Source organism: Pyxicephalus adspersus, chromosome 7 (assembly GCF_032062135.1).
Source record: "Pyxicephalus adspersus chromosome 7, UCB_Pads_2.0, whole genome shotgun sequence".
Classification (NCBI taxonomy): domain Eukaryota; kingdom Metazoa; phylum Chordata; class Amphibia; order Anura; family Pyxicephalidae; genus Pyxicephalus; species Pyxicephalus adspersus.
In genome coordinates this window covers 64563541-64591456 of record NC_092864.1, presented here as the reverse complement: position 1 = coordinate 64591456, position 27916 = coordinate 64563541, and the positions used below count along the sequence as shown (strand labels likewise).

The following is a 27916-nucleotide window of genomic DNA, read 5'->3' as shown; positions in this document are numbered from 1 at the left end:
GCTTTTATATTTGTTTCAAAACTGCTGTCTCAGCGAAATTTTGATGCATTGGAAAATCTTGTGGCCAAGGATGTAAGTCCTATTACTGCGTTTGTATGCACATAGTTTGTAGATTCCTGGCTTCTGTCAGCTGGTTGGGATTTATAGGGCTGCACAAGACTTCATTGGTTGGAAAGATATTTTTACTGTCCAATGGCATCAAATTTAAACAAACAGATAAGGGAGCATAAGAAGGGAGGGTTTAGGAGGGTTAGGATTCATGTGCTAGGTTACAGGAATAAAAATACTTGCCAGTTTTCCTATTGTTTTTTTTTTAAATATATTTTTATTGAGGTTACCAGTATAAAAATAAATTACAGAATAAACATGAATAAAAAAAAACAAAATAGACGATATAACATTTGCAACGCTATTGTAAATATTACACATGTTTTTTTGGTATACCCTGAAATAGGTCAATACTTGTCGCACTAATGGTATTACAGTAAAATAGACCGAACTAGAAGTTACATAACAATAGGGGGGGCATTTGTTAATTCTCTTTCGAGGTACCATGTAGTGTGACGGAAACAGTTGTACAATTTGGTTTTGTTAGCTAAATTTAGTGTGTCAATAAAACTTTCCCAAGTCTCAAAAAATATTTGAGTTTTAGATTCTTTATGGAAAAAAGCTTCCATCCATTCCATTTTAAACAGGTCTTGTAGTTCAGTCATACTGAGACGCATCGTTGGGGGAGTAGACTCTAACCAAGGGTGCAGAATAGTTTTCTTAGCAATAGCTGGGAGTAAAAATGATAATCGCTTGGTGTCTCTAGTAAACTGAACGCCCCTTAATTCCACTAAACCAAAACAGTTTTCCTATTGTTAATGAAAGCTTTGTGGAGCTAATGAAAAAGGGAACCAATGAGTGTAACAAGGTGTAAAAAGTTGGGTGGGCAACTTTGAAAAGATGGGTTTTAAGTACTCTTTTAAATGGGCAGAAAGTAGGAGCAAGCCGAATAAGATGAGGAAAACCATTCCAGAGAGTTGTGGCAGTTCTAGAAATGTCTTGGAGGTTATGAGTGAGGAAGTCATTAGTACGTCATTAGAGGAGCGGAGAGAACGGCTAGGGAAGTTTTTTTTTTTTTTTACCAGGTCAGAAATGTAAGTGGGATAAGAATTGTGGGGGGGATTTGAAGACAAAGCACAGGAGCTTGGCTTTGATTCTAAGGTGAAATGGAAGCCAATGAAGAGAACTCCAAAGGGATGCAGCAGAAGAGGAGCGGAGGGAAGGATGGATGAGTCTAACTTCTGTGTCATGTGACTTTGCTGTCACTGTACAGTATAGCAGTGTCCATTGAACACCACCAATGATGACACTAGAGCTTGGTAATACTGAGGCAGAAGTGTGTGTGGCTGTGGGCTGTCAGATGAAAGTGTTTTTAGTGATGCATTACCAAATGTAATGGTTTTACATTTTTTGGTTCTGGTTCTTAGGATTTTGGGAGGATGCATTCAGTCCTACAAATTGCTGTCAGTGTCAGCCACCAGTAACTAAAGTCTTGAACTCCGTTATGTAGGAAATAAGCTGAAATTCAGCAAATCAGAAACACTCTTCACTCCAGAGTTATGTTTAAGTTAAAAAAAAATCATCAGCTGTGTAATAAAAATGTGTCTGGGTTTATTTGACCCTCCCAAATCTGATATATTAAATATTGGACTAGAAGTAGAAGGTTATTCATAGTGATGCCATAATCCATAGTGATGCCATTCTATTTGTACATTTTCATTATGAGTAAGGATTTTTTTTTTCTTCTACAGATGCTGAACGACTTGAAGGACAAATGCTCTAAACTGTCTGACAACTACAGGAAAGCTCTGGCAGCGGAGTCAGATGAAATAATGTATTTGTTTCCTGGGGATGTCGGTATATATTATGAGGATAACGGTTTGTATAGTGTTTTATATTATTCATATTGGGTTTGACTGTCATTTGAATAATGGGAAAGCTTTATAAACGGTAAAGGATCACTAATGTGCTACAGTCATTTTTAAGCAAAAATTATGGAATCACAACTCTTGCAAAATTTTGATTTTTTACTTTGTTGCAAAAACAGATTGCAAATATCATACGAAACAAATTTATTTTCCAGCTGAACATTCTGGCATTGTAAGCCAAACCTCTAAAAAATAAATGACAACGTTGTAATTATTGATACAAATAAAGAAACCAACCCCAAATTGAATTGTTTGAGGCATGGGCTTCACTAATAAAAAAAACAATATTCTTTATCAATCAGGTTCCAACCTTCTTGTTTAGCAGTTGACAAATCAGCTATGCAGGTAAAGACTTTTTTTTTCATTTCCACCAAAATTTTTATTAGGATTGAGGTCCAGACTGTTAGCTGGCCATTCTATTGAGTTATTATGCCTTTCATGAACAAAAGTTTTAACACTGGAAACACCTGGTTATTTGGAAAGGGAAAATAGGTAGAACAAGATATCAAAGCATCCAGACAGAAAACTCAAGGAAATATGCCTATAAAATAGTAAATACACAACAAAAGAAATGAAACACAAAGTGGTAGAAATGGGGACTGAACTTTAAGAAATTGGCCATAGATATGGGCCAATAAAACATTTAAAGATGCCTGAAAATAAGCAAATGTCCACTCACTGATGACATTTACACCTCTACAGACGGTCAGTTTGCAGGATGATAATCCATCTAACCACAGAACAAGCATTAAAACATCCTCTTCCCACAAAGCTGATCTGGCAACAGTTATACTAAAGTCTACACATTTAACTACATTAAATGTAATAAAGTTAGAGCCTTGATGAAGAATATTGTTTTTATCAGTGAGGTTCATGCCACGGCATGGCATTGATCACAACAGATATGGTTTAAAATGCCAGAACATTAAGCTGTTAAATAAAATGCTTTTGTATCATATCTGTGATTTTTTTTTTTTTAAAAACAGCTGAAAACATCCTCCAAAAGTAAGAACTCTACCATTCTTGCCATGGCTTATATATAAATAAAGGGTATATATAAATACAGATGCATGTCTGCTCTAAATATCAGTATGCCTTAATTGCGCTGTCTGTAATTGATATCTGTGGGGTAAATGCATCATGTGCAGATATTTTGGGGACTTTTGTTTAAGGGGTAAAGGCTGTATGTTAGGTTGGAAAATTCATTATTATGAAAAAAAATGACACTGCTTTTCTTTGCTGTTCATACATGATGCAGTGTGGCCTTTTCTTTGTTACATCAGATACCCCGGCATTGTTGTAGTCAGAAATGTTTTTAAGCCGGATTGGAAGAAATTGTAGGCAGGTGGCAGCCCCTATATTACAACCCAACTCTTCAATAACCACCCAAAAACAGCCAGGTGGTTACAGAAAAGTGCCGGGTGGTGTGCCCAGCTAAATGGGGAGAACACTTCCCAGAAAGGGTTGTTATTTCTTTAAAGCTGTTCTGAGGATTTGTTGAGTGGACAATGAAGCATTGCTTTCAGTGCTTTAGTTTTTCTGTACAGCAGCTGTGTACTTTTTGGAGTTTCGGAACAGGAAAAAGTCTACATGCTTTATATATGTGTACTGCAAACACAAACTGTTTCACTGTTCCTTGTGGTTTTTGGAGTTTACAGTTTACGTTTTTGAAAGCTTTTAGTCGTGGCATTCTTGTAGATGTAAATCTTTGTTTTAACACTTGGTGGTGCTGTGCAGATGGGAATATGATCTGCAGCACTGATAGGAAGGGACATATGTCCTACTAGAATTATCAGGATGTACCCTGAAAGAAGCCACAACTCATATGCTAACATAATAATTCTGGTTCCTGGGCTCTTTTGTATATTGAGGCATATTCCACATGTACAAAATGTTTTAATTTTATTATGTTTGTTTCCATGCATACAGCATACTCATACATATGTATATTGTCTTTCTGAGCTAAATTATTCATTTGTATACTGTATATGTAACCGTGACATATTACCCAGTGCTTTACATAGCCCATCATAATCTCACAGTCCCCTAGAGAGGCTCAATAGTCATACTTAATTATTACAGGCCAGTTTTAGGAGGCCAATTAACCTAACTGCATGTTTCTGGGATATGGGAGGAAACCCACACAAATTCCATTCAGATGGCGTCTTCAGATGGCCAAAATTTAAACCTGGTACCCTAGTGCTGCAAATGCCGTAGTGTTAGCTAAAATTTACTAGTGACTACATTTATATTATCCTTTTGTTCCTTAAGAATTTTTAGACTAAAGTTACAGTTAAATGTACTGTCTTAGCAAACCAAATTATGGGTAATTTTTTTTTCTAAATATATGTATAATGTATACTGTAATGTATAATGTATACTGTGTAATGTATAATGTAAATAAAAATACACGCAATGTAAAATAAATGTAAATTTATTAATATGTTTCTCCACACATGTAAAGTGTCAAGTTGATTCTATACTGGCATTAGGAAAGAAAAAGGTAAATGGGATGTTAAGTCGGCACTGGAAATATTTAAATTGTGACTGGTAATTATCTGTATATTTTACTTTGGCAGGAAGAAAATTTGTCAATATACTAATGCGTTTTTGGTATTTGAAGCATGTGGACCTTAAAGATGATGACCTGGAAGGGACAAAAGTGATGGTAGTCGGAAATCGTGATATAAAGAACAAACAGCGTATCCTTACAGCAAACTATGAGTATGTGACTTTTTGTGACATCTACATCATGTTCTGGTCTTAAATATGTGTGGTAACAGTACAGACACCTTGTAATCCTTGGTTCCTAGCCCCAGGCAGTAGGGTTGGTTAAGGTTTAAACTAAAGATAATCAGAAGGTACCTGTCCCTGTCATTAAGTTAAATTGAATAAGATTAAAAGTACAGATAAAATGTTTATAAACCGTACTGATACTGTTTTAACTCTTAAAAACAATTTGGTAAAAGTTTGTAATGTTTTAAAGTAATAGGAAAATAACCATTCAGGAGAGTCAACTATCCAGCTCAGCTGTGCCACTATCTCCTGCCACATCATTATATCATTACACCCTCACCGGTTTCAAAGCAAATTTCACCTGTTTCAAAGCAAAAAAAAAAAATTCAGTGAGATAAGCAGTTATGGTAACAAATGTTTACTAGGGCAGGAGCATGCGCCCACCCCGATCACTTCCATGCATGCACAAGATCATACTGCTGTTCCAGGGGACTGGAAATCTTAACATATGCTGCTAATGGTATAAATAAGATTGAAGCACCCAGCATCCAAAACAATTATTAAGGTAAATGTTAAAAGATTTAGTTTTGAACTTATTGAGCACCTGCAAAATAAATATCACAGGCAGCATGGTGGCTTGGAGGTTAGCAGTCTGGCCTTTGCAGCCCTAAGTCGTCCGTGTTTGCATGGGTTTCCTCCAGGTGCTCCAGTTTCCTTCCACATTTCAAAAACATGCAGTTAGGTTAATTGGCTTTCCCCAAAATTGACCTTAGACTACAATAATAACATATGACTGAGGTAGGGACATTAGATTGTGGGTCCCTTTGAGGGACAGCTAGTGACATGACTATGGGCAGCGCTGCCTAATATGATGGCGCATAAAAAATATTCATAAAACTTACTGTGGAACAGGTAAGTGAGGGTGTAATGAAGTTCCAGAAAAAAAAGAAAATTACTCATGTTTTAGGAGTTAAAAAAAAATAAAAATGGGGTAAGGGTCTCTTTAGGCATTTTTCCAAATGAAACCAGGACTAGTCATCTGATTTTCAAATAACATGACCTTTTAGTATAATCTAAATAGAATTGTTTTGTAGTTTATGATACAAGTGTGTACATACAGTTAAGAAGATATTGGAGAGTTGAATGCTGTAGTGAGGTTTCAACCACGTTGATGCCTTCATTAATGCCATGGTTACAGCTGTTACTTTCAGACAAATTCAGTAATAATTTGTTATATCACAGGTTTTTTCACACTTCCCCATTAAATGTTTTTCTTTTTTGTTTTTTCTAGGTTCCGAAGAGAATTTACTCAGGGAGTAAAGCCAGACTGGATCATCACTCACATTGAGCATTCAAAATTATTAGAATGAACTGAATGCTAACTAGCCTTAATAGTCCCTGGGTTTTGGTTTTCTATGACTGCCTGCTTGAGTTTTATATTATCTATGTAAGAAATTGTATTATTGAAAAAGAAAGATAAACTGTTTAAATACAGTTGTAACCTGAAAGTGTTTGCAATCAAATGGTGGCATTGGGATTGAAAAAATATTGAAAAGAACACCATGAATGAAAGTGAATATCACATGAAATCTCTTGGAACTTAACTGTGAGTAAGATCACATTGGTGTGAGTTTAAAAATGGATCTGAACACACACAATAATGAACAGTTATCTTATTGTGAACATTTAGAAGTGTCAAGTGCCTAAAAAGTACTCTGAAAAACATACCTTTTAATTCTTCATGGTAGGGGGATACAGTGAGTTCACTTCCAGTGCCTTATAGCTGTATGTCTGCATTGTGAGATCATCAAAGGAACTCCTTCGATCCTTTACTGGATTTAGATTTTCCTTTACTGGATTTAGAGTTTCTTTTATAAAACAAGGAATCTAACGTTCCCCGGTAGGAATCAAAACTGCCATTGAAACACATGGACCTGGAAGACTTTCACAAAGGAATGTTTGAGGGAATCTCTGATTCCCTGTTTGATAAATAGAGCTCTTAGTGATGTCATCTCTGGCTTCTTGTTATCCAATACATCAGTGGTTATAGTGTTACAATAGTTGCCTCCACAGAGAGACACCATACAAAAATAAAAAAGCACAACACACTTTCCTGGTAATATATCATATATATATATATATACAGTCATGAGAAAAAGAATGTATTTAAACGTTTTGCAAATAATGACAAGCAAAAATATCACCCAGCCTTAGTAGTATCTAAAATTATTTCAATTGACCCTCAGGTGTAAAACAAGACACAGCAAATTAATTTGTGTAAATATTTTTATTATTGAACAAAAATCAAGCCATGTGTGAAAAAAATAAGTATACTCCGTGATTCAATAGCTTCTAGACCCACCTTTAGCAGCAATAACTTGAAGGAATTGTTTCCTGTATGACTCTGACATTCTCTCACATGGGCCCTGTTTTATTAAAGCTCTCCAAGGCTGGAGAGGATACAATTTCATCAGTGAAGCCGAGTGATCCAGCAAACCTGGAATGGATGTGGTCCAGTATTCATGATTTATGAAAGCTCTCCAAGGCTTGGGGAGAATAGACCTTCATCAGTGAAGCTGGCTGATCCAGCAAATCTGGAATGGATTTCCTAAAAGTTATTATCTGTTTGTTAGCAAATGTTTTTAATTCTGGACCAGATTCATTCCAGATTTGCTGGATCACCCAGCTTCACTGAGGAAAGTGTATTCTCTCCAGCCTTAGAGAGCTTTCATAAATCAGGGTCATTGTTCCAAAAGTTTTGTGATTTGTTCAGATGCAGCGTTGCAAACCTAGGTAGTGCTTCCATGTTCCAAGACACTTTCTCCTGGCAATGCTTTCAATTAGGTCATACTTGTGAATTAACTTTTTTACACAATTTCTTAAAATTGTAATTTCTTTTACTCATGACTGTAGGTATAGAGCATATATTAATTTGAAGGGTGAACATGTATAAAAACATTCAGTGAGCCTGCAAAATGCCAACTGATTAAAAAAACAATAGACAATTCCTACCAGCTAAAGACATGTTGCAAAGAGTTTATCCCAAATGGCTGTAGCAGGTACATGGAACAGTATACACATACGCACAGACATATTTTCCTATTTTATATAGCAGTTTGGCTTCAATTATATTTACGTTTTAATCCCTGTCACAAAACTATTAGTAAATGAAAAATTTATTATATTGGTTGAATTTTTCACAGCCATACATTTCCTATGTGTGTAGGTCATGAGACTTTTTTATCACATTGGCTAGTCTACAAATCTCTATATTTAATAAAAAATAGTTGGGGAAAAATTCACATCAACTTTAGTAGGCACTATCATAGCTTAAAAAGTGTGCTCAGATGATGTGAATGATTTGCTTATTGATAGGTAAGATCTGGAAATGTGTGATAACATTTGTTTTTTCACAACAATATTAAAGTCCAATACTGCTATACAAAACATTTACAAAATGTTGACTGTACCTTGGCAGTAACCCGAAAAATCAACCCTTTGTCTTGAATTTCTAATGCCATGTCATTTCCCATGCCTTACCTTTAGCCTAACAATGTCTGCAGTGTGAAATTCTAAAGCTCTCTCATGAGATTTGGTGGTGTTGCTTTTTTCACTCTTCGTTGTTCTTGCTGGAAAAAAAAGCTCTACTTGAGGACCTGCAGTGCAAGGATCTCCCTGCTTCAATATTTTTTTGTTATAAGGGTGGGCAGCTTTGCCATCTGGAAGCAAAGTTCTTTCTTATGAAGGTGCCTGTCTCATCACAAATACACACCATGACTGCAATAAAAAAAAACAAATGTTTTATAAATGTACATATCACAGCTTAGTAAAGCATAGTTTTTTTGGTTACAGCTTTGTTATATGAAAGCGACAATCACGTATTTTCTTGATTAAGGTAAACAATCCCAAAGTTCCTATTGCTTGTTTCATAACAAAGTACTTTTTATAAATGGGTGGGCACATAATAACAAAAAGATGGTAACGCTATCCACTCTCTGTTATAAACATACCCTCTTAGTAAATGAAGAAATGTATGCCTATGTGGATAAAATGTAACGCTTATGAACTCAGGGATTGGGATAGTGATGATCCAAATGAATGTAACATCTTTACTGTTTAGTGATGCCCCACTAAGGTACACTGTGGGACAGGTAAGTGGTATGGCATATTCTGTATTATACAAAGCTGTGTGCTTTACAAATGTCTACTTAGCTTAAGCTGTTGCTTTAGGATTGCAAAACAAACAAACCCTTATTTAAATGAATGCATGAGGGTAAATGCTGTGATATTTGTAAGGTTTTACAACACAAGAATGGCACGTAGGTTGCAGTGTGGAGTAAGCACTGATTTCTGTCCCAGACTGGATAGCAATGTGAAATATCCTTTATAAACAGAGGAGGGATGCTTGGGTTGAGGGTATCAGTCAGAAGTCTGTGCCTCACTCCTTCCTGTTTAGGTTTTAGTAAATGTAGCTGACTACTGTCTTGCAACACCTTGCCAGATATAATATTGCAGTATCCACAAGTGTCATATACTGTAATTCATGCACACACTATACCTACCTCTCCTTGTTGATCCTGATTTTGCTTTATTAGTTTGAGTATTGAGATTCTAACATCTAAGAAAACAATTTGCAAGACTGTCTTCACATCCAAATTTTAACACATCCCCTCCCACAATCTTTATTAAAATACTTCAATCCCCTATAGCAAATAAACGTTCTACCAATGCTAGGGGTATGCTTGAGCACCAGTATTTGGGATAAAGAACAATTGTGCCCAACTCCATTTTAGGGAATAGATCAGTTCCCAACATACTTTTTTAAAAATGCTCCAGCTGTTCTACTCACCTGATTCTGGTGCTGTCCCTGTAGACTCGTTGATTTAGTTCTGCTTTTCTAGAATATGACATCCAGCATCTTTTAACCCACTTCCTGTAAGCCCAAAACCTCAAGGCTCACCCTGGGTTCACAGGAGAATGCTGCAGGGAGCAAAGTCTAATCAATCATTGCATGGTGCAGCATTCAGGATCTTCCCACTGCTACCGGAGAGATGACAAAGAGAACCCGTGATGTCATAAGACTGGAAAAAAGGTATTTAAAAAGGGTTATTTTGTATTTTTATTTTTAAGGTTCTGGCTGCAGTTGCACATTGAATTGCTAGCATGCCCTGCAACGTATCAATTCTAGGCACCCGTTTCAAAGAGAATCGTGTGGGTTTAAAATAGTATTATAAACAGTTGTATGAAGAGTATTATTTAATCATAATCTAAATTTTATATATAGCACAGGAAAAAGTAAAGCCTGTCTCTGTGCTGTGGGGAAGGTATTCTGTTTGAGCATTGTTCTAACATACAACAAAAAGTGAAGCCGATAATATCTATAATGTGAGAGAAGTTTCTCTCCTAAGACATCTGTTACTACATTAAGTGTTTTCATTGAAAGATTTCCCCTCCAGCTCACATTAATAAAGTTTTGGATTTCCCATTACTTCTGTACAATGATCATGATTGACAATGGTCACAAATAATAAAAATACAAATGGAAATAAAGATGGGGGAGCCCTTTTTTTTTTAATCTGGAAAGGAGGAGTCCATCTGACTTGCTGTAGCTTCCAATACAGAAGCTTTAACTGTGTAGTGTATTCAAAGTAAGCAATTTCAGTATAGAGGACAGGTCTATACAAGACTGAATGCCAAGACAGAGTTCATCTTTGTAAAATAATCCATAAAAATTCATATTCTAGCAGTATATATGGGTACAAATATTTAAAATCAGTAATGAAATATCCAGGAGGCACTGCATTTTATTTGGGGGGATTTGTTGGGGAATTTTGTTGCTTTGTTTCCTCTGTTGCTGGTTCATTTACAGATGTAGGGCCAAGAGATGGTCTCTTTAGACGTATTACACGACTAGTAGACGGCTTTCTTGAACTCGAAGATTTAGGATGATCCTGGCCTCCACTTTTGCTACTGCTGGACTCTGCTAATTCTGAGATTAAAGGTTTTTCCTCACTACTGTCACTAGTCAAACGTCTGAGTTTTGTTTCAGATCTTTTTAGTTCTTCATCACTGTCACTTATTCTTTTTGAAAGAGTGCACTTTAAAGACCCTGGAGTAGCATCTTGGAGGGTTTGTTTCTTTATCCTAATACAAGTATTAGTAGATGGGCCACAAAATCTAATGGGCTTTATACCAGTCTTGGGCGTTATCTCGTCTTTATCGTCTGTAAGATTGACGGATCTCCTGCAAAGCAATGTAAACATTTGTCATGACACATTCAATGCAGTTAATAAAGGATTATTCCTCACAGAAAAGACATGGGGCCTGATTTATTAAAGCTCTCCAAGTCTGACTTTTATGGGAGGACCTGGAAGATCCAGCAACCCAAACAGTAAATGACTTGAATGAAAGTAATTCCTTCCAGGATTGCTGGTATACACATGACATTATCTTCAGTCTTGGAAAGCTTTGATAAATCAGGCCCAATGAAAAAAACAGATTTTATCATTGCCATTGTCATAATGGCCTCTCTGATACTTTGAGTGACTAAAAATAACTATTATCACTTTCCTGACCTGCATATTTCATTTGGACTACTTTTTCAAATAGTATTGAAGCTAGACAGCCTGCATTTTTAGAAGGTTAGAACTGATAGCAGATTCAAATATTTTAATAAAAAGAAAAAAATCAAAAGTCATGGATTTACTGGTACATCCATTGCATTAAAGTATCATTAATAATAGGAAATCTGCTTGTATGTGCTCAGACTAAAGCTGTGCAAACCATGATGTGTTCCTTTCAACCCCAAACAGCCTCGCAGATCAGCAAACATGACAACATATCAGTGCTATAAGACGGTGGTCCCCAGCAGCGGACCGGTACTGGTCCGTGGTTGGTGAGTTGGTGGCCACTAATGACAGAAGGCAGAAGTGCCGGCAGCAGTAGTGCCTGTGGCCCTCCTTACACTGCTTTAAAGCTAGTGACAGCAGGAGCGCAACCAGAGCGCGGGCAGCTCTCCCCACACCGCTTACATGGGAGCTGCTGAGAATGGCGAAGCAATGTATGTAAGGCTTACACTTCTTGGCCATTCCCAGCTGCTCTGACAGCACACCAACTACCTTACACTACTCTGCTATTCTCAGCTAGTGTGATGACAGTAGGCCGAGCTGCTGAGAATAGCAGAGTAGTGTAAGCTGTACAAATACCAGGCCGCAGCAATTTATTTTATGTTATTGGGCCCTGCTGTCAGAAAGGTTGGTGGCCACTGCTATAGAAAATACTGGGAGGTCTCCAAATCACTCTTCGTGAAGCCGTACTGCATAGTATCACAGATGATTAATAATTTATCTGCGGAGATGAGTAGACAATTGGCTAATCCCATGTGACAGATGGTAGTCCTCCAATGTGAAATGGCAAATCTCTTCTGTACATGGAAAACTTCTACACCGCAGAGTTCAAAGAAAAGGACAGTTCCCAGCAATCCAATGGATATTAAAAAGGTTTCTCATGATCTTTTGCTATCAGAAAGACATCTGTTAGTAAAGACAAATTGTATGCAACATAAAACATTTTGGTAGGACATGTAATCTTGTACCTAGTTCTCACTGGGGTTATATTGCCTGGATCGCCTTGTATTGATCGTTCTTCTAGGGTCCAGCACTCAATTAATTCTCGAGGAACTCTCCAGTAGCTGAATCCTGAAAAAAAATGTTTTACAAAATAGAAAACATACAAAAGAGCAAGATACAGAATAATGTGCACTGTAGAGGTATTCTAGTAATTTTTTACCTCTTCCTTCCCAGGTTTCAAAAGCATCCATCATAGCTTTCAGCTCAGATACACTGTAGTAGCTCAATATGTACTGAATGTTACCTCCAGCTTCCCTGTCAGGGTGAACAGAGAAAATGTAATGCTTAATGTCATGTCTCAAGTACATTCACATGGTTTTCTGCTAGGCAAGATTTTTTTTTTAGTCTAGCTCAGATTTTACATTGTGTGTCAAAACCTTTAGTTGTCAGTAAAATGTAATGAGCCCGATTTATTAAAGCTCTCCAAGGCTGGAGAGGATTCACTTTCATCAGTGAAGCTGGGTGATCCAAAAAAAACAGAATGGATTTCTTCAGTCATTTGCTAGCAAATGTTTTGAATCCTGGACCTGCTCCATTACAGGTTTGCTGGATCACCCAGTTTCACAGATGAAAGTGTTATTCTCTGTAGCCTTGGAGAGCTTTAATAAATCAGCCCACTATATTGTTTATTGCTAGTAGTAATATGCATCCAACTGTTGGCATGAACAAAAATTTTACTTACCTATAGCTGCAGCAATGTGATTCTTCAGCGTGGTCTTTCCTTCTGCTGGGATATTTCCCTGGGTGTCCACATCACTGCCTATCTGACATGAACACTGCCCTACTGACTGTCTGAGGCAAGATCAATTTCTGAATGGACTACAAGATTAACCCCCCTAGCGTTCTAATTCTGTCAGTTTTTTGATGCAAAATGTGATCCTATTTTTTTTGCATAGAAATTTTTGTTTATATTGTGGGCCTGTATTTTTAGGATTAACTCCCGGATATGATAATTATATTTATTTTATTATAATATAATCATAAATTATAATATAATACATAATTATAAATAATAATTTAAAAAAAATAATGAAATAATAGACAACAATGTAATCTTAAAATAAAATATAAAATTAAAAATGTACTTTTATTTTTATTTCATGTTGTGTGGTGTTTTTGCACTGTAAAAACCATTTAAAAGCAGATTACAATGTAATCTGCTTTTAAATTTCCCGCCTGGCCACACACCCCGACGGACTGACGCCCGGGCATCACACCAGGACCATCAGAACGCCGCTGGAGCGTGGGGCCAATGTAAGAGGGGGCTCTTAAAGTTACCCTGAGTGTGACTCAGGATTACCGCTTTTTGCAAGTAAAAGCCACCCCGAGTCACAGTCGGGATTACCGCTAGGGGGGGTTAAATCAAGGAAAGGGGAAATGCAGGGAGCAGCCAGTGTGGTCAACTCTCCAGACATGAATAAGAGGTCCAGATAACAAATACAGTTGACAATCGAAAATCCGGCCATTGATAGTCCATTTCCTTCAGTTTCTCGGCATGAATTTCAGATCACATTTTCAATACAGGGACTGCAGTACACTGCAGTTTGGCCACTAATGTTTTGATGGGCCTAATTTAATAAAGTTCTCCAAGACTGGAAAAGATAACATTATCATGGGTGAACCTGATCCAGGAAACCTGGAATGGTTTCCTTAAAATAATTTATTTTTTGACAAATGTTTTCCGTCCTTCACCAAATTCCAGGTTTGCTGGATCACACAGATTCACCCATGGTAGTCTATCTTCACCAGTTTTGGAGAACTTTATTAACTTAGACCCATTGTCTCTGCCTTCCACCTCTTTTCTGGATTATTCGGTAGTGCTGCCAGTGGGGAGGTGGCCATGTGATACATATATGAAAACAAGGTCAACTGTCATCACCATCAGGAAACCCGATGTGCAGCTACTCCACATCCACAGGAATAAGCTGACAACAGCTTGAGAGGATCAGCTGCATTGCATTAGCACAATTGTTTGTTGTAATTGCTGTATGTTTGATATATACTGTCTGGATTACTCACTGCCACATTTACTACCTGTACAATTGCTCCCAAGTTTGTTTCTTACTTTGTAATGCACAACAGAAAATAATTTATAATAATAATTATTATACAGAAAAATAATAATGAAATATTTCTAACGCTGCAACTGAACTTAGTTTATGGCAGTTTCTCATTATTTATGTAACAGTAAAAGCTGTGGACAGACTGTGTAGTCCCATGTATTTTGGATAAAGAACACAAACTTCTGTCAAATGTTTTTTTGCTGGAAAAATGTCACTCGCTATCAATGTGACAACAAGACAAGAAATTATGAAAAGGGAGAGGTTGTTACAGAAACAGTAAGACACTTTAGAAACGTCTATTTCCATACCAAAAATATTTTTGCTGTCTGTCCTAACTGGAGAATTTCCCTTTACTTTCAGTCCCAAGAGGAAGTGAGAAGAAATCTCCCTAATCAGTCACAGGCTGTAAATGAAAACCTGACAGTGGCTTTACCCCTCCCTCACTCCAAAGAAAGAAAGATAACGTACCTTTTATACATGTGTTTATGATTTATTCGGTTTCCCAGTTGCTTTTGAAGCGCTGAATCACCATCTTCTCTGGTTGCATAAATACCAATGATTTTACTCTCACAGCTGGAGCCACTTGTGTGTAAGTAATGCAACACCCAGACTGTAGGCTTTGTGCATATAAGGCCATAAGAATCACAGAAATCAAATAAAACCTGAAAGAAGCATTGATGGAAAAAATGTAACTCCTAGTTCACCTATTTCATATTCTTAACAGCAGACCTGGATGTACTGTTTGATTGGGCAGCCAAGTGGCAAATGACATTTAATATGGATAAATGTTATGCACTTGGGTCCTAACAACATGCATGCTTCATACTCTCTAGGGGGAATACATTTGGGGCAGTCAGAAATGGAAAAGGATCTGGGGGTTCTGGTAGAACATACACAATAACAGCATGCAATGCCAAGCTGCAATATCTAAAGCTAGTAAAGTACTTTCTTGTAATAAAGGAGGAATAGACTGCAGAGATGGAGACATAATCCTGCCCCTGTACAAAGCATTGGTCAGACCACATCTGGAATATGCAGTCCAGTTTTGGGCACCCGTTCACAAAAAGGACATTGTGGAATTGGAGAGAGTGCAGAGAAGGGCAACTAAACTAATAAAAGGAATGGAGGAGCTCAGCTATGAGGAGAGATTAGCTGAACTGATTCTATTCTCCCTTGAGAAGAGACGTATAAGGGGGATATGATCACCCTGTGTAAATATATAAATGGTCCATATAGAGAACTCTCTTCCCCATTATTCACTTTTAGATCATTACAAAGAACAAGAGGGCACTCTTTGCCTGGGGGGGAAAAGAAGTTTAAGCTCCGGATAAGGAAGGGTTTCTTCACTGTAAGGTCTGTGAAAATGTGGAATCGGCTCCCTCAGGAAGTAGTTTCAGCAAGTTCTATAGATTTCTTTACGAAAAAGCTGAATGTTTTTCTAGAAGCACAGAATATAACTGGGTATTAAGAATTTAAAGTAAAAAACAAAAGAGTGACTGTCCAGGGAACACCTGTTGAAGCAAATTGTACCGGGTTTTTTTTGCCTTCCTCTGGATCATATATGTCTATAGGGTTTTATATCTGGGATATGTTTACTTCCCTAGTGGTAGAACTTGATGGACTTATGTCTTTTTTCAACCTAACCTACTATGTAACTAACCTTAATATATTATACTGGCCGACTGAAGCTGCTAAATGAGGTGCTACATCTAGAATCTTACTTGCCCATAGAAAATGAATTGGGAAATACAGAGCCGTGAAGAACTACTTACTACTGGAGATAAACAGTGACATACTTTAGTTTTTGTTGAACACTGTGGATAATAATATGGAAACAATTATAGACCAAAGAACATTTTCCTTCCGAGTATGCACCTATGTACAAAAAGAAGACTATTGGTGGTTTTGTCAGGCAGCTTTCTATGAGGCTCATTCCCCTAAATCTCCCTACCTGCGCTGCACTGGGTGCATTGGAGCATTCCATGACTAGTTAGGGGGATAAGAGGTAGGGGAGCAAATATCCCCCAACCCCACCTCAGGGTTTGCAGCGGCATTGTATTTACCTCCCTTGTTCCTGCCTCTTTTTCTACCTCTTCTCAACGTGTCCCCTCACCAGGGCTGGGGCCCAAAGGAAACATGTCAGGATCTGTAAGACTGTGATATAAAGTGCAAACAGGAATCTTGGCGAGGTAAATATGCTTACAGGCATGTTCTGCTGAAAGCTCTGCTGGTTATCGATATTAAGGGTACTATAACTGGGGAAACTAACTGGGGTGAGACACTGGGTGCACACTGCAAATATCACCCTTAGTCCGTGTCCCAGATCTGCTGGGCAGCAGAAAAAGTGCCAAAAGGCCGCCAGTTCAAGTTGCACTGCATACTGCAGACTTACAACTTTAGTACCAATCGTAGGAACAACAGCCAAGAAATCATGCCATCACATACCTTTTTAAGCTCTAAATTTGAATTACAGGTATGAGTCTCCATTTCATTGGCCAAATGTTCAGGGAGGCTGTAAGGGAAAGGAATTCCAAAGTAATCTGCCTCCTCTTGAAGAGCAATTCTTGTTTGTTCCTCACTGGGGATTCGTATTTCTCCGTGTAAGTAGTCTAGAATGTATCTAAACAGCTCACCATTTCTGTTAATAAGGCAAAAACCTGCAGTAAAAAAGAAAATAAATTAAATCGCTGATCTTTGCTTTAAATATTTTAATATGAACACAAGCCATTATTATTTACATAATCTAAAAGTCCTTAAAATACATTAAATTAAAATAATTCTGCTCATAGCTTACCAATAACTGTAATGAAACCAGTTACATTTAAGAACTGTTTTGTGTATTATCAGGTATTTTGGTCCATTCAATAGGGCCCTTTGCAAACAAGTGTACAAATACAAAACACCACCCACACACATTTCTGCCTATAACATACATGTATTATGGTTTAAATTATCTCAGAATTGAAAACTAAGACTTGCAATATATCAAAATTTTAACATATGTGTGGAGTATGTGGAAAACTAAACTTTTTTTTGGCATTTGAGACTTGGAGATTGTCCCTGGCTGCATTGTGTAGTTCCATTCTCCAGCCCCTGTTACCACAGGACTAAGGGGTGGGAAGACAGAAGCACAGCACAGAGCAGGAGTCACAAGCACCCAACATTTTAGGAACTGTGGAATGTCAAGGAGTCACTCCAACTGAAGTGTTGGGAAGGAGAAGGAGACAGTTACCAAAATGTCATAAAGATGAGTATCATCCCTCTCCTACTGCAGGGGAATACCGCTACTATTTACTCAGGGACATTCAGGGTCTCTTCACAATTGTGCACACTGGGTATGCAATGGATGTCCAAAAATGTAAGTGTGTTCAGTACCCCTTGTCCTTCTGTTCATGTGCTTTTCATATGCCAGCTATTCTTAGCTGGCACATTGTAATTGTGTTTTGTATTTACCTGTAGATCAAAGCAATGCAATGATCAGCGCCTTCTACACACTTGTCCTCCTATTTTCATTTTGCTCATTTTTAGGATTATTAGGAAGAAAGCCTGGAGGGGGCTGCCATTCTTCACCACTACAAAGAGGTGCTGATCTTTGGAGGCTGGTATTCGGTCTTGGCATATGAGAGATGTCTGAAATAGGAGTGCCTGCCTTTTCTACTTTCCAAAAATGTTAGTTCTCTGGCTGCCATTCTGATTTTCCTGCTTCATTATTCTAAATCATGTACTCAGACAAAATGTTCTGATAGGGACTTCTGACTTCTTTTAATACTTCTTTTATAATTCCAAAGTCAGAATAGCCTCCCAGTGTTTTTGGATTAAGGTTAGGAAACAGATTATATTAGGGTAAGCAGTCTGCAAATTTCTTAAAAATGTTAATTTCATATCAGATTAATGTCACTGATTGCATTAGTATTAAAAAATAAATACATATATATATATATATATATATATATATATTACCGGATTTGTCACGATTTAAAGGAAAGCGCCCACTGAACATTGCTGCCAACATTGAATCCTTAAAGCGACAGAGTGATTGCCTTCTAGCAGTGAACAAGCAGCCTCCCACATTAAGGTGAAGCAAATCAGAGACGTCCTCTGCAGATTGTTCATCCATTGATGTGTCTCTAAAATAAAAAAAGGAAACGAATGTTCAGAAACAAATGAAATGTATTCAAATGAAGTGTTAAACTGATCTTGTTGCTAATAACTAAAATCTCTAACTTTTATGGCAGATTGCCAGTCAAGTTCTCACAATGGGGCAGACTGGAGGAATCACAGTTCCCAAGCAGACATATGCCAATGCAAGTGTTAGATAGCAGTGGTGCCCAAAGCTCCTTAAAGTGGATCTATCACCAGAATTTATTTTTTGTTTTACATAAAAGGGTAGACAGTTATATTTTATATCTTTTATGCAAGATAAAAACTACCTACTTTTATTTCAAATCCCTACCCTTTATCTTTAATGGAGAAAGGAAAATGCAGATATTACGCATGCACAGTGAGATCGGCACCCCCTCCCAATCTAAAGCAGGCTACATCACCTGATCTCATGCCTAAGCAGTGCGAGATCAGGTGATGTAGGCAGAAGGTGGAAGAATAGAAAAGAAGATGGTGGCAAACAGGACGAAGGAGGATTCCAGGACGACGTGGGACTCCGGAGGTAAAAGACGGATCTGCGAAAGTAAGTAAGGTGAGTTAGTTTTATTTTTTAGCTTACTTTCGTTTTAAGAGTGCAAAGTTTTAACTTTCACCTCCCCCCAGAAAATAAGTTTAAAAAACCCAAGTGAAGTATGGATATGTCATCCCCGCACAGCCAATCAAGATGGCCACAGATCATCTGGAAGAGGAAGACTAGAAGAGGTGTGTAGAAATGGAATGCAGACATGACATTACAAAGAAAACCAAACATTTTTTCCTCTTGGATACAGTAAGGTTTAGTTGATACCCTATTTAATGTACAGCGCTAAGTATTATGTTGGCACTATATAAATCCTATTCATTAATAATATTGGTGGTTTTTAAAGCGGTACCACTATGATACAATGGTGCCAAATATGTGAGTAAATTAAATCTTTTTTTTAGCAAGCGTTTGGTTGTAGTGCATGTTATTAAAATACTTCATGCAGCATCTGAGGGCAGTCTACCACTTCCTCTGTTTATAGGTTCATTATTATTTCAATAGCACTAACATATTACGCAGCTCTGTACAAAGTCCATAATCATGTCACTAACTATCCCTCAAAGGAGCTCACAATCTAATGTCCCTACCTCAGTTATGTCTTTAATACTGTATAAAGTCAGTGTTGGGGGGAAGCCCATTAACCTAACCCCACTGAAACAGGAGTACCCGGAGGAAACCTACGCAAACATAGGTTCTCCATGCAGATAGTGTCCTGGCCAAGATTTAAACCAGGGACCTAGCGCTGCAAAGGCCGGAGTACTAACCACTGAGCCACCATGCTGAAAACAAAAAACACCAATGACCACCCATGGGTGCCAAGAGGTTGAAGTGCCAGGGAACCATGCTGTTCTGTATCACCAATCTGAGCACACGCTAACCTCCTACCCACCAATGGGTAAACATTTGCAGGTGAAGGTCCCTCGAATGGCCATGCTGTCCCATAACTAAATACCGGTAAGGTACTGCAGCGCCTTCCAATGGCACCCCAACGCAGCATGCGTTAATCTTGTATTCTAATGCATGGGCTGCCTTGTACATGCATTACCATTGTGGCAGAGCAGCCTGGGGGCAATGTGATGCAGGAAAGGTATTTATTGTCTGCACTGAATATTGTTACCATAGCAGGCCAGCCATTGTGTACAGGACACCTAATATATGGCTTTATTGTTGGACTGGCCACTTGTTATGATAGTATATGGTAAACCTTGCAGATACAAATATAAATATTATAGACAATTCCTCCTCCCCACCCCTCGGCCTCTTATAGAAGAGCTATGTGTACAACTGTATGACTGCTCAGGACATTTTGTCTGACTCCACAATGTGCGGCGAGAGGGCGGGGCTTCTGCTATGTGTAGCTCGCGGACTACAAGTCCCATGAGCCCCCGCAGCGAGCGCACAGGAGCATGAGCAGCACTTACATATGTTCCAGCTCTCAAGAAGGGTTGGGGTGTTCTTTACACGTGTTCATAAAGACAAAACTAGGGAAGGGGAAGGACGAAATACCAGTGGAGACAGGAAGCTGTGGGCGGGGCAGAGAACGCACAGGATCATGGGAGTTGTGGTAATCTGAGCTGTTGTGTATTTGTCATGTGTCTTTAAAATGTTTTCAAAACATTGTACTTTGAATAAACATGTCTTACGTTTTTCTGTTGTTATGTCTTTTTTATTGTGTATTATTATTTTCCTGCACTTTCACTAATAGGTTGACATCCTTTGCATGCACAGTGTTGTCATCCTTCTGTGCATCCTCTATTAGAGAATTACAAGTTGACATCCAACATCAGGTTGAATATATCAATAGACATCCTCTGTAAGAAGAAATAAAAAAAAATGTTATTAAAATTACATTTACAGCATTTGCTGAATCTATGAAGGTACAAAGTATGAAATTTTAGGTGTTTAGGAGACACTACCTATTATTAAATAGGATTTATAGCACCAACATATTGTGCAGCGCTGTACATTTAATAGGGGTTGCAAATGATAGATACAGACAGTGACACAGGAGGAGGAGGAGGGGACCCTGCCCCGAAGAGCTTACATTCTAGGAGGTGGGGAAAGTATCACCCAATAGGAGGGGAGATATGTAATGGTGGGAAGTAGTGAGGGTTCAAGTGACAGAAAAGGAAGGAGGGGGGTTGAAAAAATGGGGTTTGAGTGCTTTTTAAATGAGCAGAAAGTAGGAGCAAGCCGAATAGGACGAGGAAGACCATTCCAGAGACTGGGGGCAGCTCTAGAAAAGTCTTGGAGCCGTGCGTGTGATGAGGTTATGAGTGAGCTTTGGGCTCTGTTTATAAAACAATGAATCTGACATTCCCTGGTGGGATTCATTTACTGCCATTGAAAACAGACCTGGAAGATTTACATGAGGGAATGTCTTATTCCCTGCTTTATAACAAGAATAGTGTATCTAATTGTGTTGTACTTCATCCTGAGTGTGGACACAGGTTGCACTATCCTGGAATTGCTTTATGTACTGCAATAAAGTGGACCTAAACTCAACATTTTTACTTTACAGAAAAGTGTAGACAACCCTTTAATATAAAGTAAAAAATTATTTTGCTTTTTTTAGGTGCAACACCCTTAAAAAAAAACAAGGGGCAGCACCTTCCTTTTCTGTCTTGCATTCAAGACTAAACGGGACCGCAGAGCCTCCCGGGATTCCTATGTCAGGCATCCCGGGAGGCTCCTTCTGCGCATGCTCTAGCATCTCAGGCATGTGCAGAAGGAGCCTTTTTGCACAAGGAAAACATTTGCTGATCTCACGCACGCGCAGCGAGATCAGTACATTATTTTTTTCATCTTAGGTCACCCAATCTCGCGCCTGGGTCGGTTGACGTAGGATGAGGAACCAGGAAAAAGAGGAGAAGATGGCGGCGCCCAGGACAGACGCTGGGACGACGCGGGACCCAATGGAAGACACCCCTGGATGCATCAGACCGCCCTGCGGTTTGTAAGGTGCTTTTTTTTGCAGACTGCTGATAATACCAAATGTCTAATATCCACGCCAAGAATCTCAGTCCCACATGCTAACATGTTGCTAAAAAATTATTCTGTAAAACAAGGTAATCCAAGTTTCAAGAAAGAATACTCCTACCAGTTTAGTGATGCCCGTACAAAACCTGTTAGCGCTAATGTCTCTCCCTGTTACTGCGGAGTGCCTCAAGTCTGCCTCTGTTTTTTCATGTTCCAGCTCAGATCTTAAACCAGATTTTGTCCCCCATTTCTATTTTGAGGACCATAGGAATCCTGCCTCTTTATTTAGACTATATTTTGAATCATCTTTCCCGTCTGTGTGCCTGTCAGTTCCTGTGTTGGACTGTGATGTGTAACAAGGAATAGGATACAATATATTTAATTTAAAGTGTATGTATAATTATGTATGGATCAAGAATGTACTAATACATAATTACATGTTTTGCACTAAATTAGGAGCCTCAAACCTCTTCCTTTTTCTCCTCCTTGCATTTAACATAAAATGATCTTGTATTAAATTCACAAATGTCCTCCCTTTTGCTGTTCCTGTAGTGCCATTACTCCAGTCAATGTCAGGGTAAATGAAATGTCCCATGAATAAAACACTTCCACTTTTTGCTGCTTTTTCTGTCTGTGCTAGTAGTTGATTTTCTTATTCTTCCTTAGCACTGGGGGGCCTATAGCAGACGCCAATCATTATTGTGTGTTATTCAACACCACATTCACCTCCACCCATAATGCCTCAACCTCATCGCTTGTTCCATTCGTAATTTCTTCTTTCGCATTCACTTTTGGATAATTTCTCACATACAGACAGACACCGCCACCCTTTCGTTTGACTCTGTCTTTACGGAATAGAGTATACCCAGGAATATTGACAGCCCAGTCATGTGAAGAACAAAGCCAGGATTCAGCAATGCCAACTAAGTCTTGTTTGCTAGACTTCTAGCATTAGTGAACAGGCTCGTTAAATCATTGCTGCTTTTACCATCATTGTTTGCCAAATCCTTTTGTTTTTCAGTAAAAATAGTACTGCACAATTCAATGTTTGTAACATGGGAAGCTCCTTACAATTATTTCCAATCCACCCTCCACTATTGTCTGACCCCTGACTAACCTTCCTGCCACCTTATTTGACTGTCCCACCCCCCTCTGTCCTAGTTTAAATATCCCTCCACCATTCCCCTAAATCTTTCCCCTAGCACAGCAGACCCCCTTTCATTTAGGTGCAAACCATCTCTGCCATACAGGTACCCCTAATGAAAAGTCAGCCCAGTGTGCTATGAACCCAAACCCTTCCCTTCTACACCAGGACTTAAGCCATGCGTTTAGCTGCCTAAGCTCCCTCTGCCTTTCCTGTGTTCCGAATGGCACGGACAATTTTGCAGAGAATGTAACCTTGGAGGTCCTTTCCTTCAACTTGAAACCTAGTTCCCTAAACTGATTTTTAGGGATCCTCAACCTTCCAGCTATTTTGTCATTGGTTCCAACATGGACCAAGACAGCTGGGTCCTGTCCAGCCCCTCCCAGTAGTTTGTCCACTCGGTCCACCACATGTCGAACCCTGGCAGGGACACAGCAAACCATTTTGTTGAGGGGATCCGGGTGACAAACTGTTCTATCCGTCCTCCTGATCATAGAATTCCCTATGAATACCAATTGTCTTTTCCTTCCTGCGTTTCCCTCCCCACTCCAACTAGATGGGCTGCTCTCCGGGCTGTTAGGGGTAGCAGTAACATCTAGAGTTGCCACCCCTGGGTCTGCCACCTGCACATCTTCACATAACTTTGCAAACATGTTGGGGTGAACAAACACAGGGCTGGCCTTCCTTTTCTTGGGGACCCTACCACTCCCTCTAGTTACATTAACCAACTCCCTTCATGTTCATCCTGACTAACTTCTCCACCCTTCTAAGCGCTTACCTGCCGGTCAGTGAGCAGGAGATCCCTCTCAAGGTGATCCAGTGATTTCAGTATTGCAATGCGCTTCTCCAGATCTCCAATGCAAGATACTAGATGGGCGACTTGCTCACATTTGTCACAGCGGTATTCACCTAGGAGCTGTTGCTCCATTTGTGCATACATGTGACAGACTGTGCACTGAACCAAACTTTCCACCTTGCTACCACTCATTCTCCCGGTTACAATTTTTGTTTACAAGGAGTTATAAAAGTTTTCTTACAGTTTGTGGTTACAATAAGGATACAACTCATTTTGTTTGCAAACTACTAAATCACCTTGACCACCTTGGCCCTATCCCCCCCCCCCCCCCCATTTACTGTTTGTGGACTTTCAACTTTTCAATCTGCTTAATGACAATTATATAAGGGTTTAAACCTTCCTATACAGGAGTGATTCTGTATGCCTATAAAGATCGACATATATCCTTGTTTTAGTAAAGCTGGGTACACACGTCCAATGGTTCTCGCCCGATAATTGGCTAAGGGTCAATATCAAATGAGAATCTGGCATGTGAACAGCTCCCGTTGTCCATCGACCGAACGACCATCCTGTCAGATCCACGGACGATGGAGGATGAATAATCCTAATGCAAGGGAAGGGAGAAAGCGTGTAACAGGGTGCTCCGTCATTCTCCCCCTCCCCTCTCCATAGAGCAGAACGGTGCTGTATGTACAAAGCTTGTTCATGTATCGTGCAGTGTTTAGTCGTTGGAAACGATTGTGAAAGATCCTTTCCCAACAAAAAAATTGCACATGTATATGTAGCATTAGAATCTCTGTGCTTCAACTGCTAAGCATTTTCCCCGTTGCAACAATAAATCTTTTCAATTAGGATCTATTGTCTCATTTCTGATAGTCCGTTTGATGGTCCCCCTAAAAACAGACATACAATGACAGCAATCCTGCAGGCAGAATGCTGTGAGGTGCTACAGAATCCATGTAATGTATGAGTATGAATGATTCTCTGTAAGCTTTAAAAAATACATACCATACCAGCTATAAACTATACCAGCTTCCCTGCCAGGTGCCAACTCTGTGAAAGGTTCTGGCTTTAAACCTAGTAAGAACCCAATGAAGTTTTTTTCTGTAATGTGTAACGAATGTATGATGCTGAAGTGACAGTGTTTCAGGACATTACCCAACTAAAGAATTGTCCATTTTTAAGGTTGGATTGGCTTATATATTCTTTGTGCTTGCATGACAACTTGGCTATTTCAGGACTGTTAAAAACTTATTGTCATACTTTGTCATACTTCCTGACTCTCTGAAATTAAAAAAAAGATGCCTATTAGCATACATAGTATGGGCAAAAAAAAAAGAAAACAGACCATAAAGTGGGGAAAAACTTTATTAATTCAGATGTGTTATTTTCATGTATTTTGATATATAAAAAGGTATACTAATAAAGTATGTTATATATTTGTGTGTTTGTTTTATTTTACAGTTAGGATTAACCCCTGTGTGGGTTGTAGCTTTCCTGTCTTGTAAAGGAAAATCTTCTCATTTAGCAGAGCTTTATTAAAAGTGCAAACAATGCTTGTGTTAACCTCCTAATGTATGCAGGCCATTAAATTCAGCTAGACATAATCTATGTTTTACAGGATTGTAAAATAAATTGTTGTATAGTTAATTTTTCAGCAGCCTACAGAGAAATGGTGTTCAAAAGTTTTCATGATGCCCATGGAGAACCACACCGTTCCCATCTTATGGGTTTGCGTGAGATACCTCATTGCTTGAAATGTGGTGTAGGTGATGCAGATTTATCCCATATGTTCTGGGGCTGTGCCCTGCTTAAAAGATTTTGGAGTCAGTTGGTGCGGTTTGCACTGAACCACATGGTAACATACCTCCCACTTACTCCTATCTGGGCTCTGTTTGGAGTATTGTCAGAACAGGTCCCGGTAGCCAGAGGATGCAGTAGACTCCTCACAATTAAATCAATGGTGGCCAAGAAGGCGATTTTTGCATACATTTTTAGTGAAGCTTAGACACGTCTTACAAATGGACTGGATAGAAGCCTCAATTCACAAAGATTTAAAGACACAACATGCCTTTGAGCTATGGGAGTCATATATAAATATGCTACCACTGGATACTAAACGGTGTATATTACCGTATCCATGTTTGAGCAAACTTTTCAGCAGCCTATACCTTTAATCTCCACTGTATTGCAATATGTTCCATATAGAAGTCATACATTCCAAGAAGCAATATATTTTCTGTGCCACTTGCCAATTTACAATTTGTTTATGGCAATAGAAAAACTAACTTAACAGTACATACTATCTTTGACTTCGTAAAAACCTTTGTGAATCTGGTAGCAAAAGTGGTAAAACCCTGATCACGGCTCAAGCGTCATCAGGATTTCCCTTTCCTCAGCCAATCATGGAGCACTAGAGGTGAATGGGGAGACCTGTCCTCATTTGCCCTCTAGTGCCTGGGGATCCCACACTGTCCCGAGTCCCAGGGTTGTGCTCATGACATGAATGCAATCATCCTTTCATTGTGAGATAACCTTCTAAAAAAAAAAAAAACGTTTAACAGTTATTATTAATTACCAGGATTTATATAGCACCAACATATTAAGCAGCGCTGTACATTAAATAAGGAGTTACACAAAACACACACATTTAATAAATTACTTTACCAATAAAGCCTCGTTTTATTTTTTACACATATTTTTAACCCTTTCAGGGAATGAGTAATGGGTTTTATATACCCCTATACCTATTCCCCAGGGAGACATATCTGGGGGTTCCTTATTAACCCCCAGATTCCAAAGTCCTGCTAAAAACGCTTATAAAAGCTCCCATTGTTTTCATTGAAAGCTTTCTTAAAAAGCTTGAAAATGCTTTTAAAAGCCTCCATTCAATTCAATGGCAGCATTTCAAGTATTTTCCTGCATTTTAATGCTAAAAAATGTGCCCCAAGGAAACGTCCTGGTGTAAATAAGCAAATTTGGGTTTCCTGACATAAAAAAATATTTGTTTTTGTTTGTTTTAGCTTTTAATAAGTAATGAAAATATGAGCAAAACCATTATGTGTTCTCCTTAAACATAAAGACAAATATCACTTTAACCTTAGTAAATAAAGTCAATGGGAGACAAATCCTGCCTTCCATATTATCAAATTATTCATGCGAATAGGAAAACGATTGTCAACTACACGGCATGGGGAGAAATACACATTGAAACATCACTGTTTGATGGGGTGATAATGTTTAATACAGCTGAAAGGGAACATTGGCCGGGGATAATGAACACCTTACATTAGAAATGATGGTAGTTGGTAGATGAATAGATGAAGTTGGTAGTAAATACCCCATGCCAGGTCAGGGCATTATGGGGCACAAATGGGGGCAGTGTGGGGCTGGCATGCTACTCCAGTCAGACAGCGGTGTCCCCATTCCTGTCACAGCTCTTCCTATAGACATATAACACAGGAAGTGATCACAGGGGACATCCCCAGCAGCCTCTCATCATTACCCATTAATAATATATAACACCCATAGACTGGGGTCCCATGGCAGGATAACCGGCATAACACAGCAATCCCATCACACATATAGTACATACCTTAGGAATCCTGCTAGGTACTGACCACAATCACCTCAAAGGCCTACTTGTCCTGTGCAACATACACAGTGACATCCCCTTCACTTCACATCCAGGCTCCAAGAGTCGTTGTAGGCCTCATCCCCAGCGTCCCTCTAGATGTGTACAGCCTTTTTCTTTACCTTGTAAAACATAGCAACAGGCATTATGAATCTCTCCATAGACACGAATACATTATACATTTTGGGAACTTGAAAGTTTACCTCTCTACTTCTCACTCTACTGAAAGCTGTTCATCCTAGTATCAGAATAAACTGATTTGCAAACCATTACTAG

The 27916-nt window shown here is 38.8% G+C and overlaps 2 protein-coding genes across 5 annotated transcripts; one reads left to right on the top strand and one right to left on the bottom strand.

Annotated features, from left to right (window-relative positions):
• Positions 1–6206, top strand: MAIP1 (matrix AAA peptidase interacting protein 1; the record flags this gene model as incomplete). Its single annotated transcript, XM_072418791.1, is given in 4 exon segments — positions 1–72; positions 1800–1926; positions 4556–4700; positions 6004–6206. Coding segments are annotated over 4 exon segments (423 nt in total), but the record flags the coding sequence as incomplete, so codon positions are not given.
• A 778-nt stretch (positions 6207–6984) lies between these two features.
• On the bottom strand, positions 6985–27811 carry KCTD18 (potassium channel tetramerization domain containing 18). Of its 4 annotated transcripts, XR_011921763.1 has the most exons (9): positions 27602–27811; positions 20731–20898; positions 18364–18530; positions 16849–17060; positions 14872–15065; positions 12501–12595; positions 12307–12409; positions 9562–10955; positions 6985–8489 (listed from the first exon to the last, which is right to left on the bottom strand). XR_011921763.1 is itself a non-coding variant. In XM_072418788.1 (8 exons), exons 3-8 carry the CDS (start codon positions 18518–18520, stop codon positions 10517–10519), a joined length of 1200 nt encoding a protein of 399 aa, XP_072274889.1. In that variant the 5' UTR covers positions 18521–18530; positions 20731–20898; positions 27602–27811; the 3' UTR covers positions 6985–10516. The 4 variants fall into 4 exon arrangements, 3 of the variants coding, with proteins under 3 accessions (XP_072274889.1, XP_072274891.1, XP_072274890.1); XM_072418788.1 differs by having other exon boundaries at positions 6985–10955; XM_072418790.1 differs by lacking the exon at positions 20731–20898 and having other exon boundaries at positions 6985–10955.
• Positions 27812–27916: the final 105 nt, after the last annotated feature.

Bases quoted from the DNA above. Each gene is read 5' to 3' on its own strand.
- KCTD18 (XM_072418788.1), bottom strand. From the start codon at position 18,520: ATGGATGAACAATCTGCAGAGGACGTCTCTGATTTGCTTCACCTTAAT. The intron at 17,061-18,363 runs GTAATATATATA...TTTTTACTGCAG, and splicing joins TTTAAATCGTGACAAATCCG to GTTTTTGCCTTATTAACAGA. The intron at 12,596-14,871 runs GTACGTTATCTT...TCACCCTGACAG, and splicing joins CATAAACACATGTATAAAAG to GGAAGCTGGAGGTAACATTC.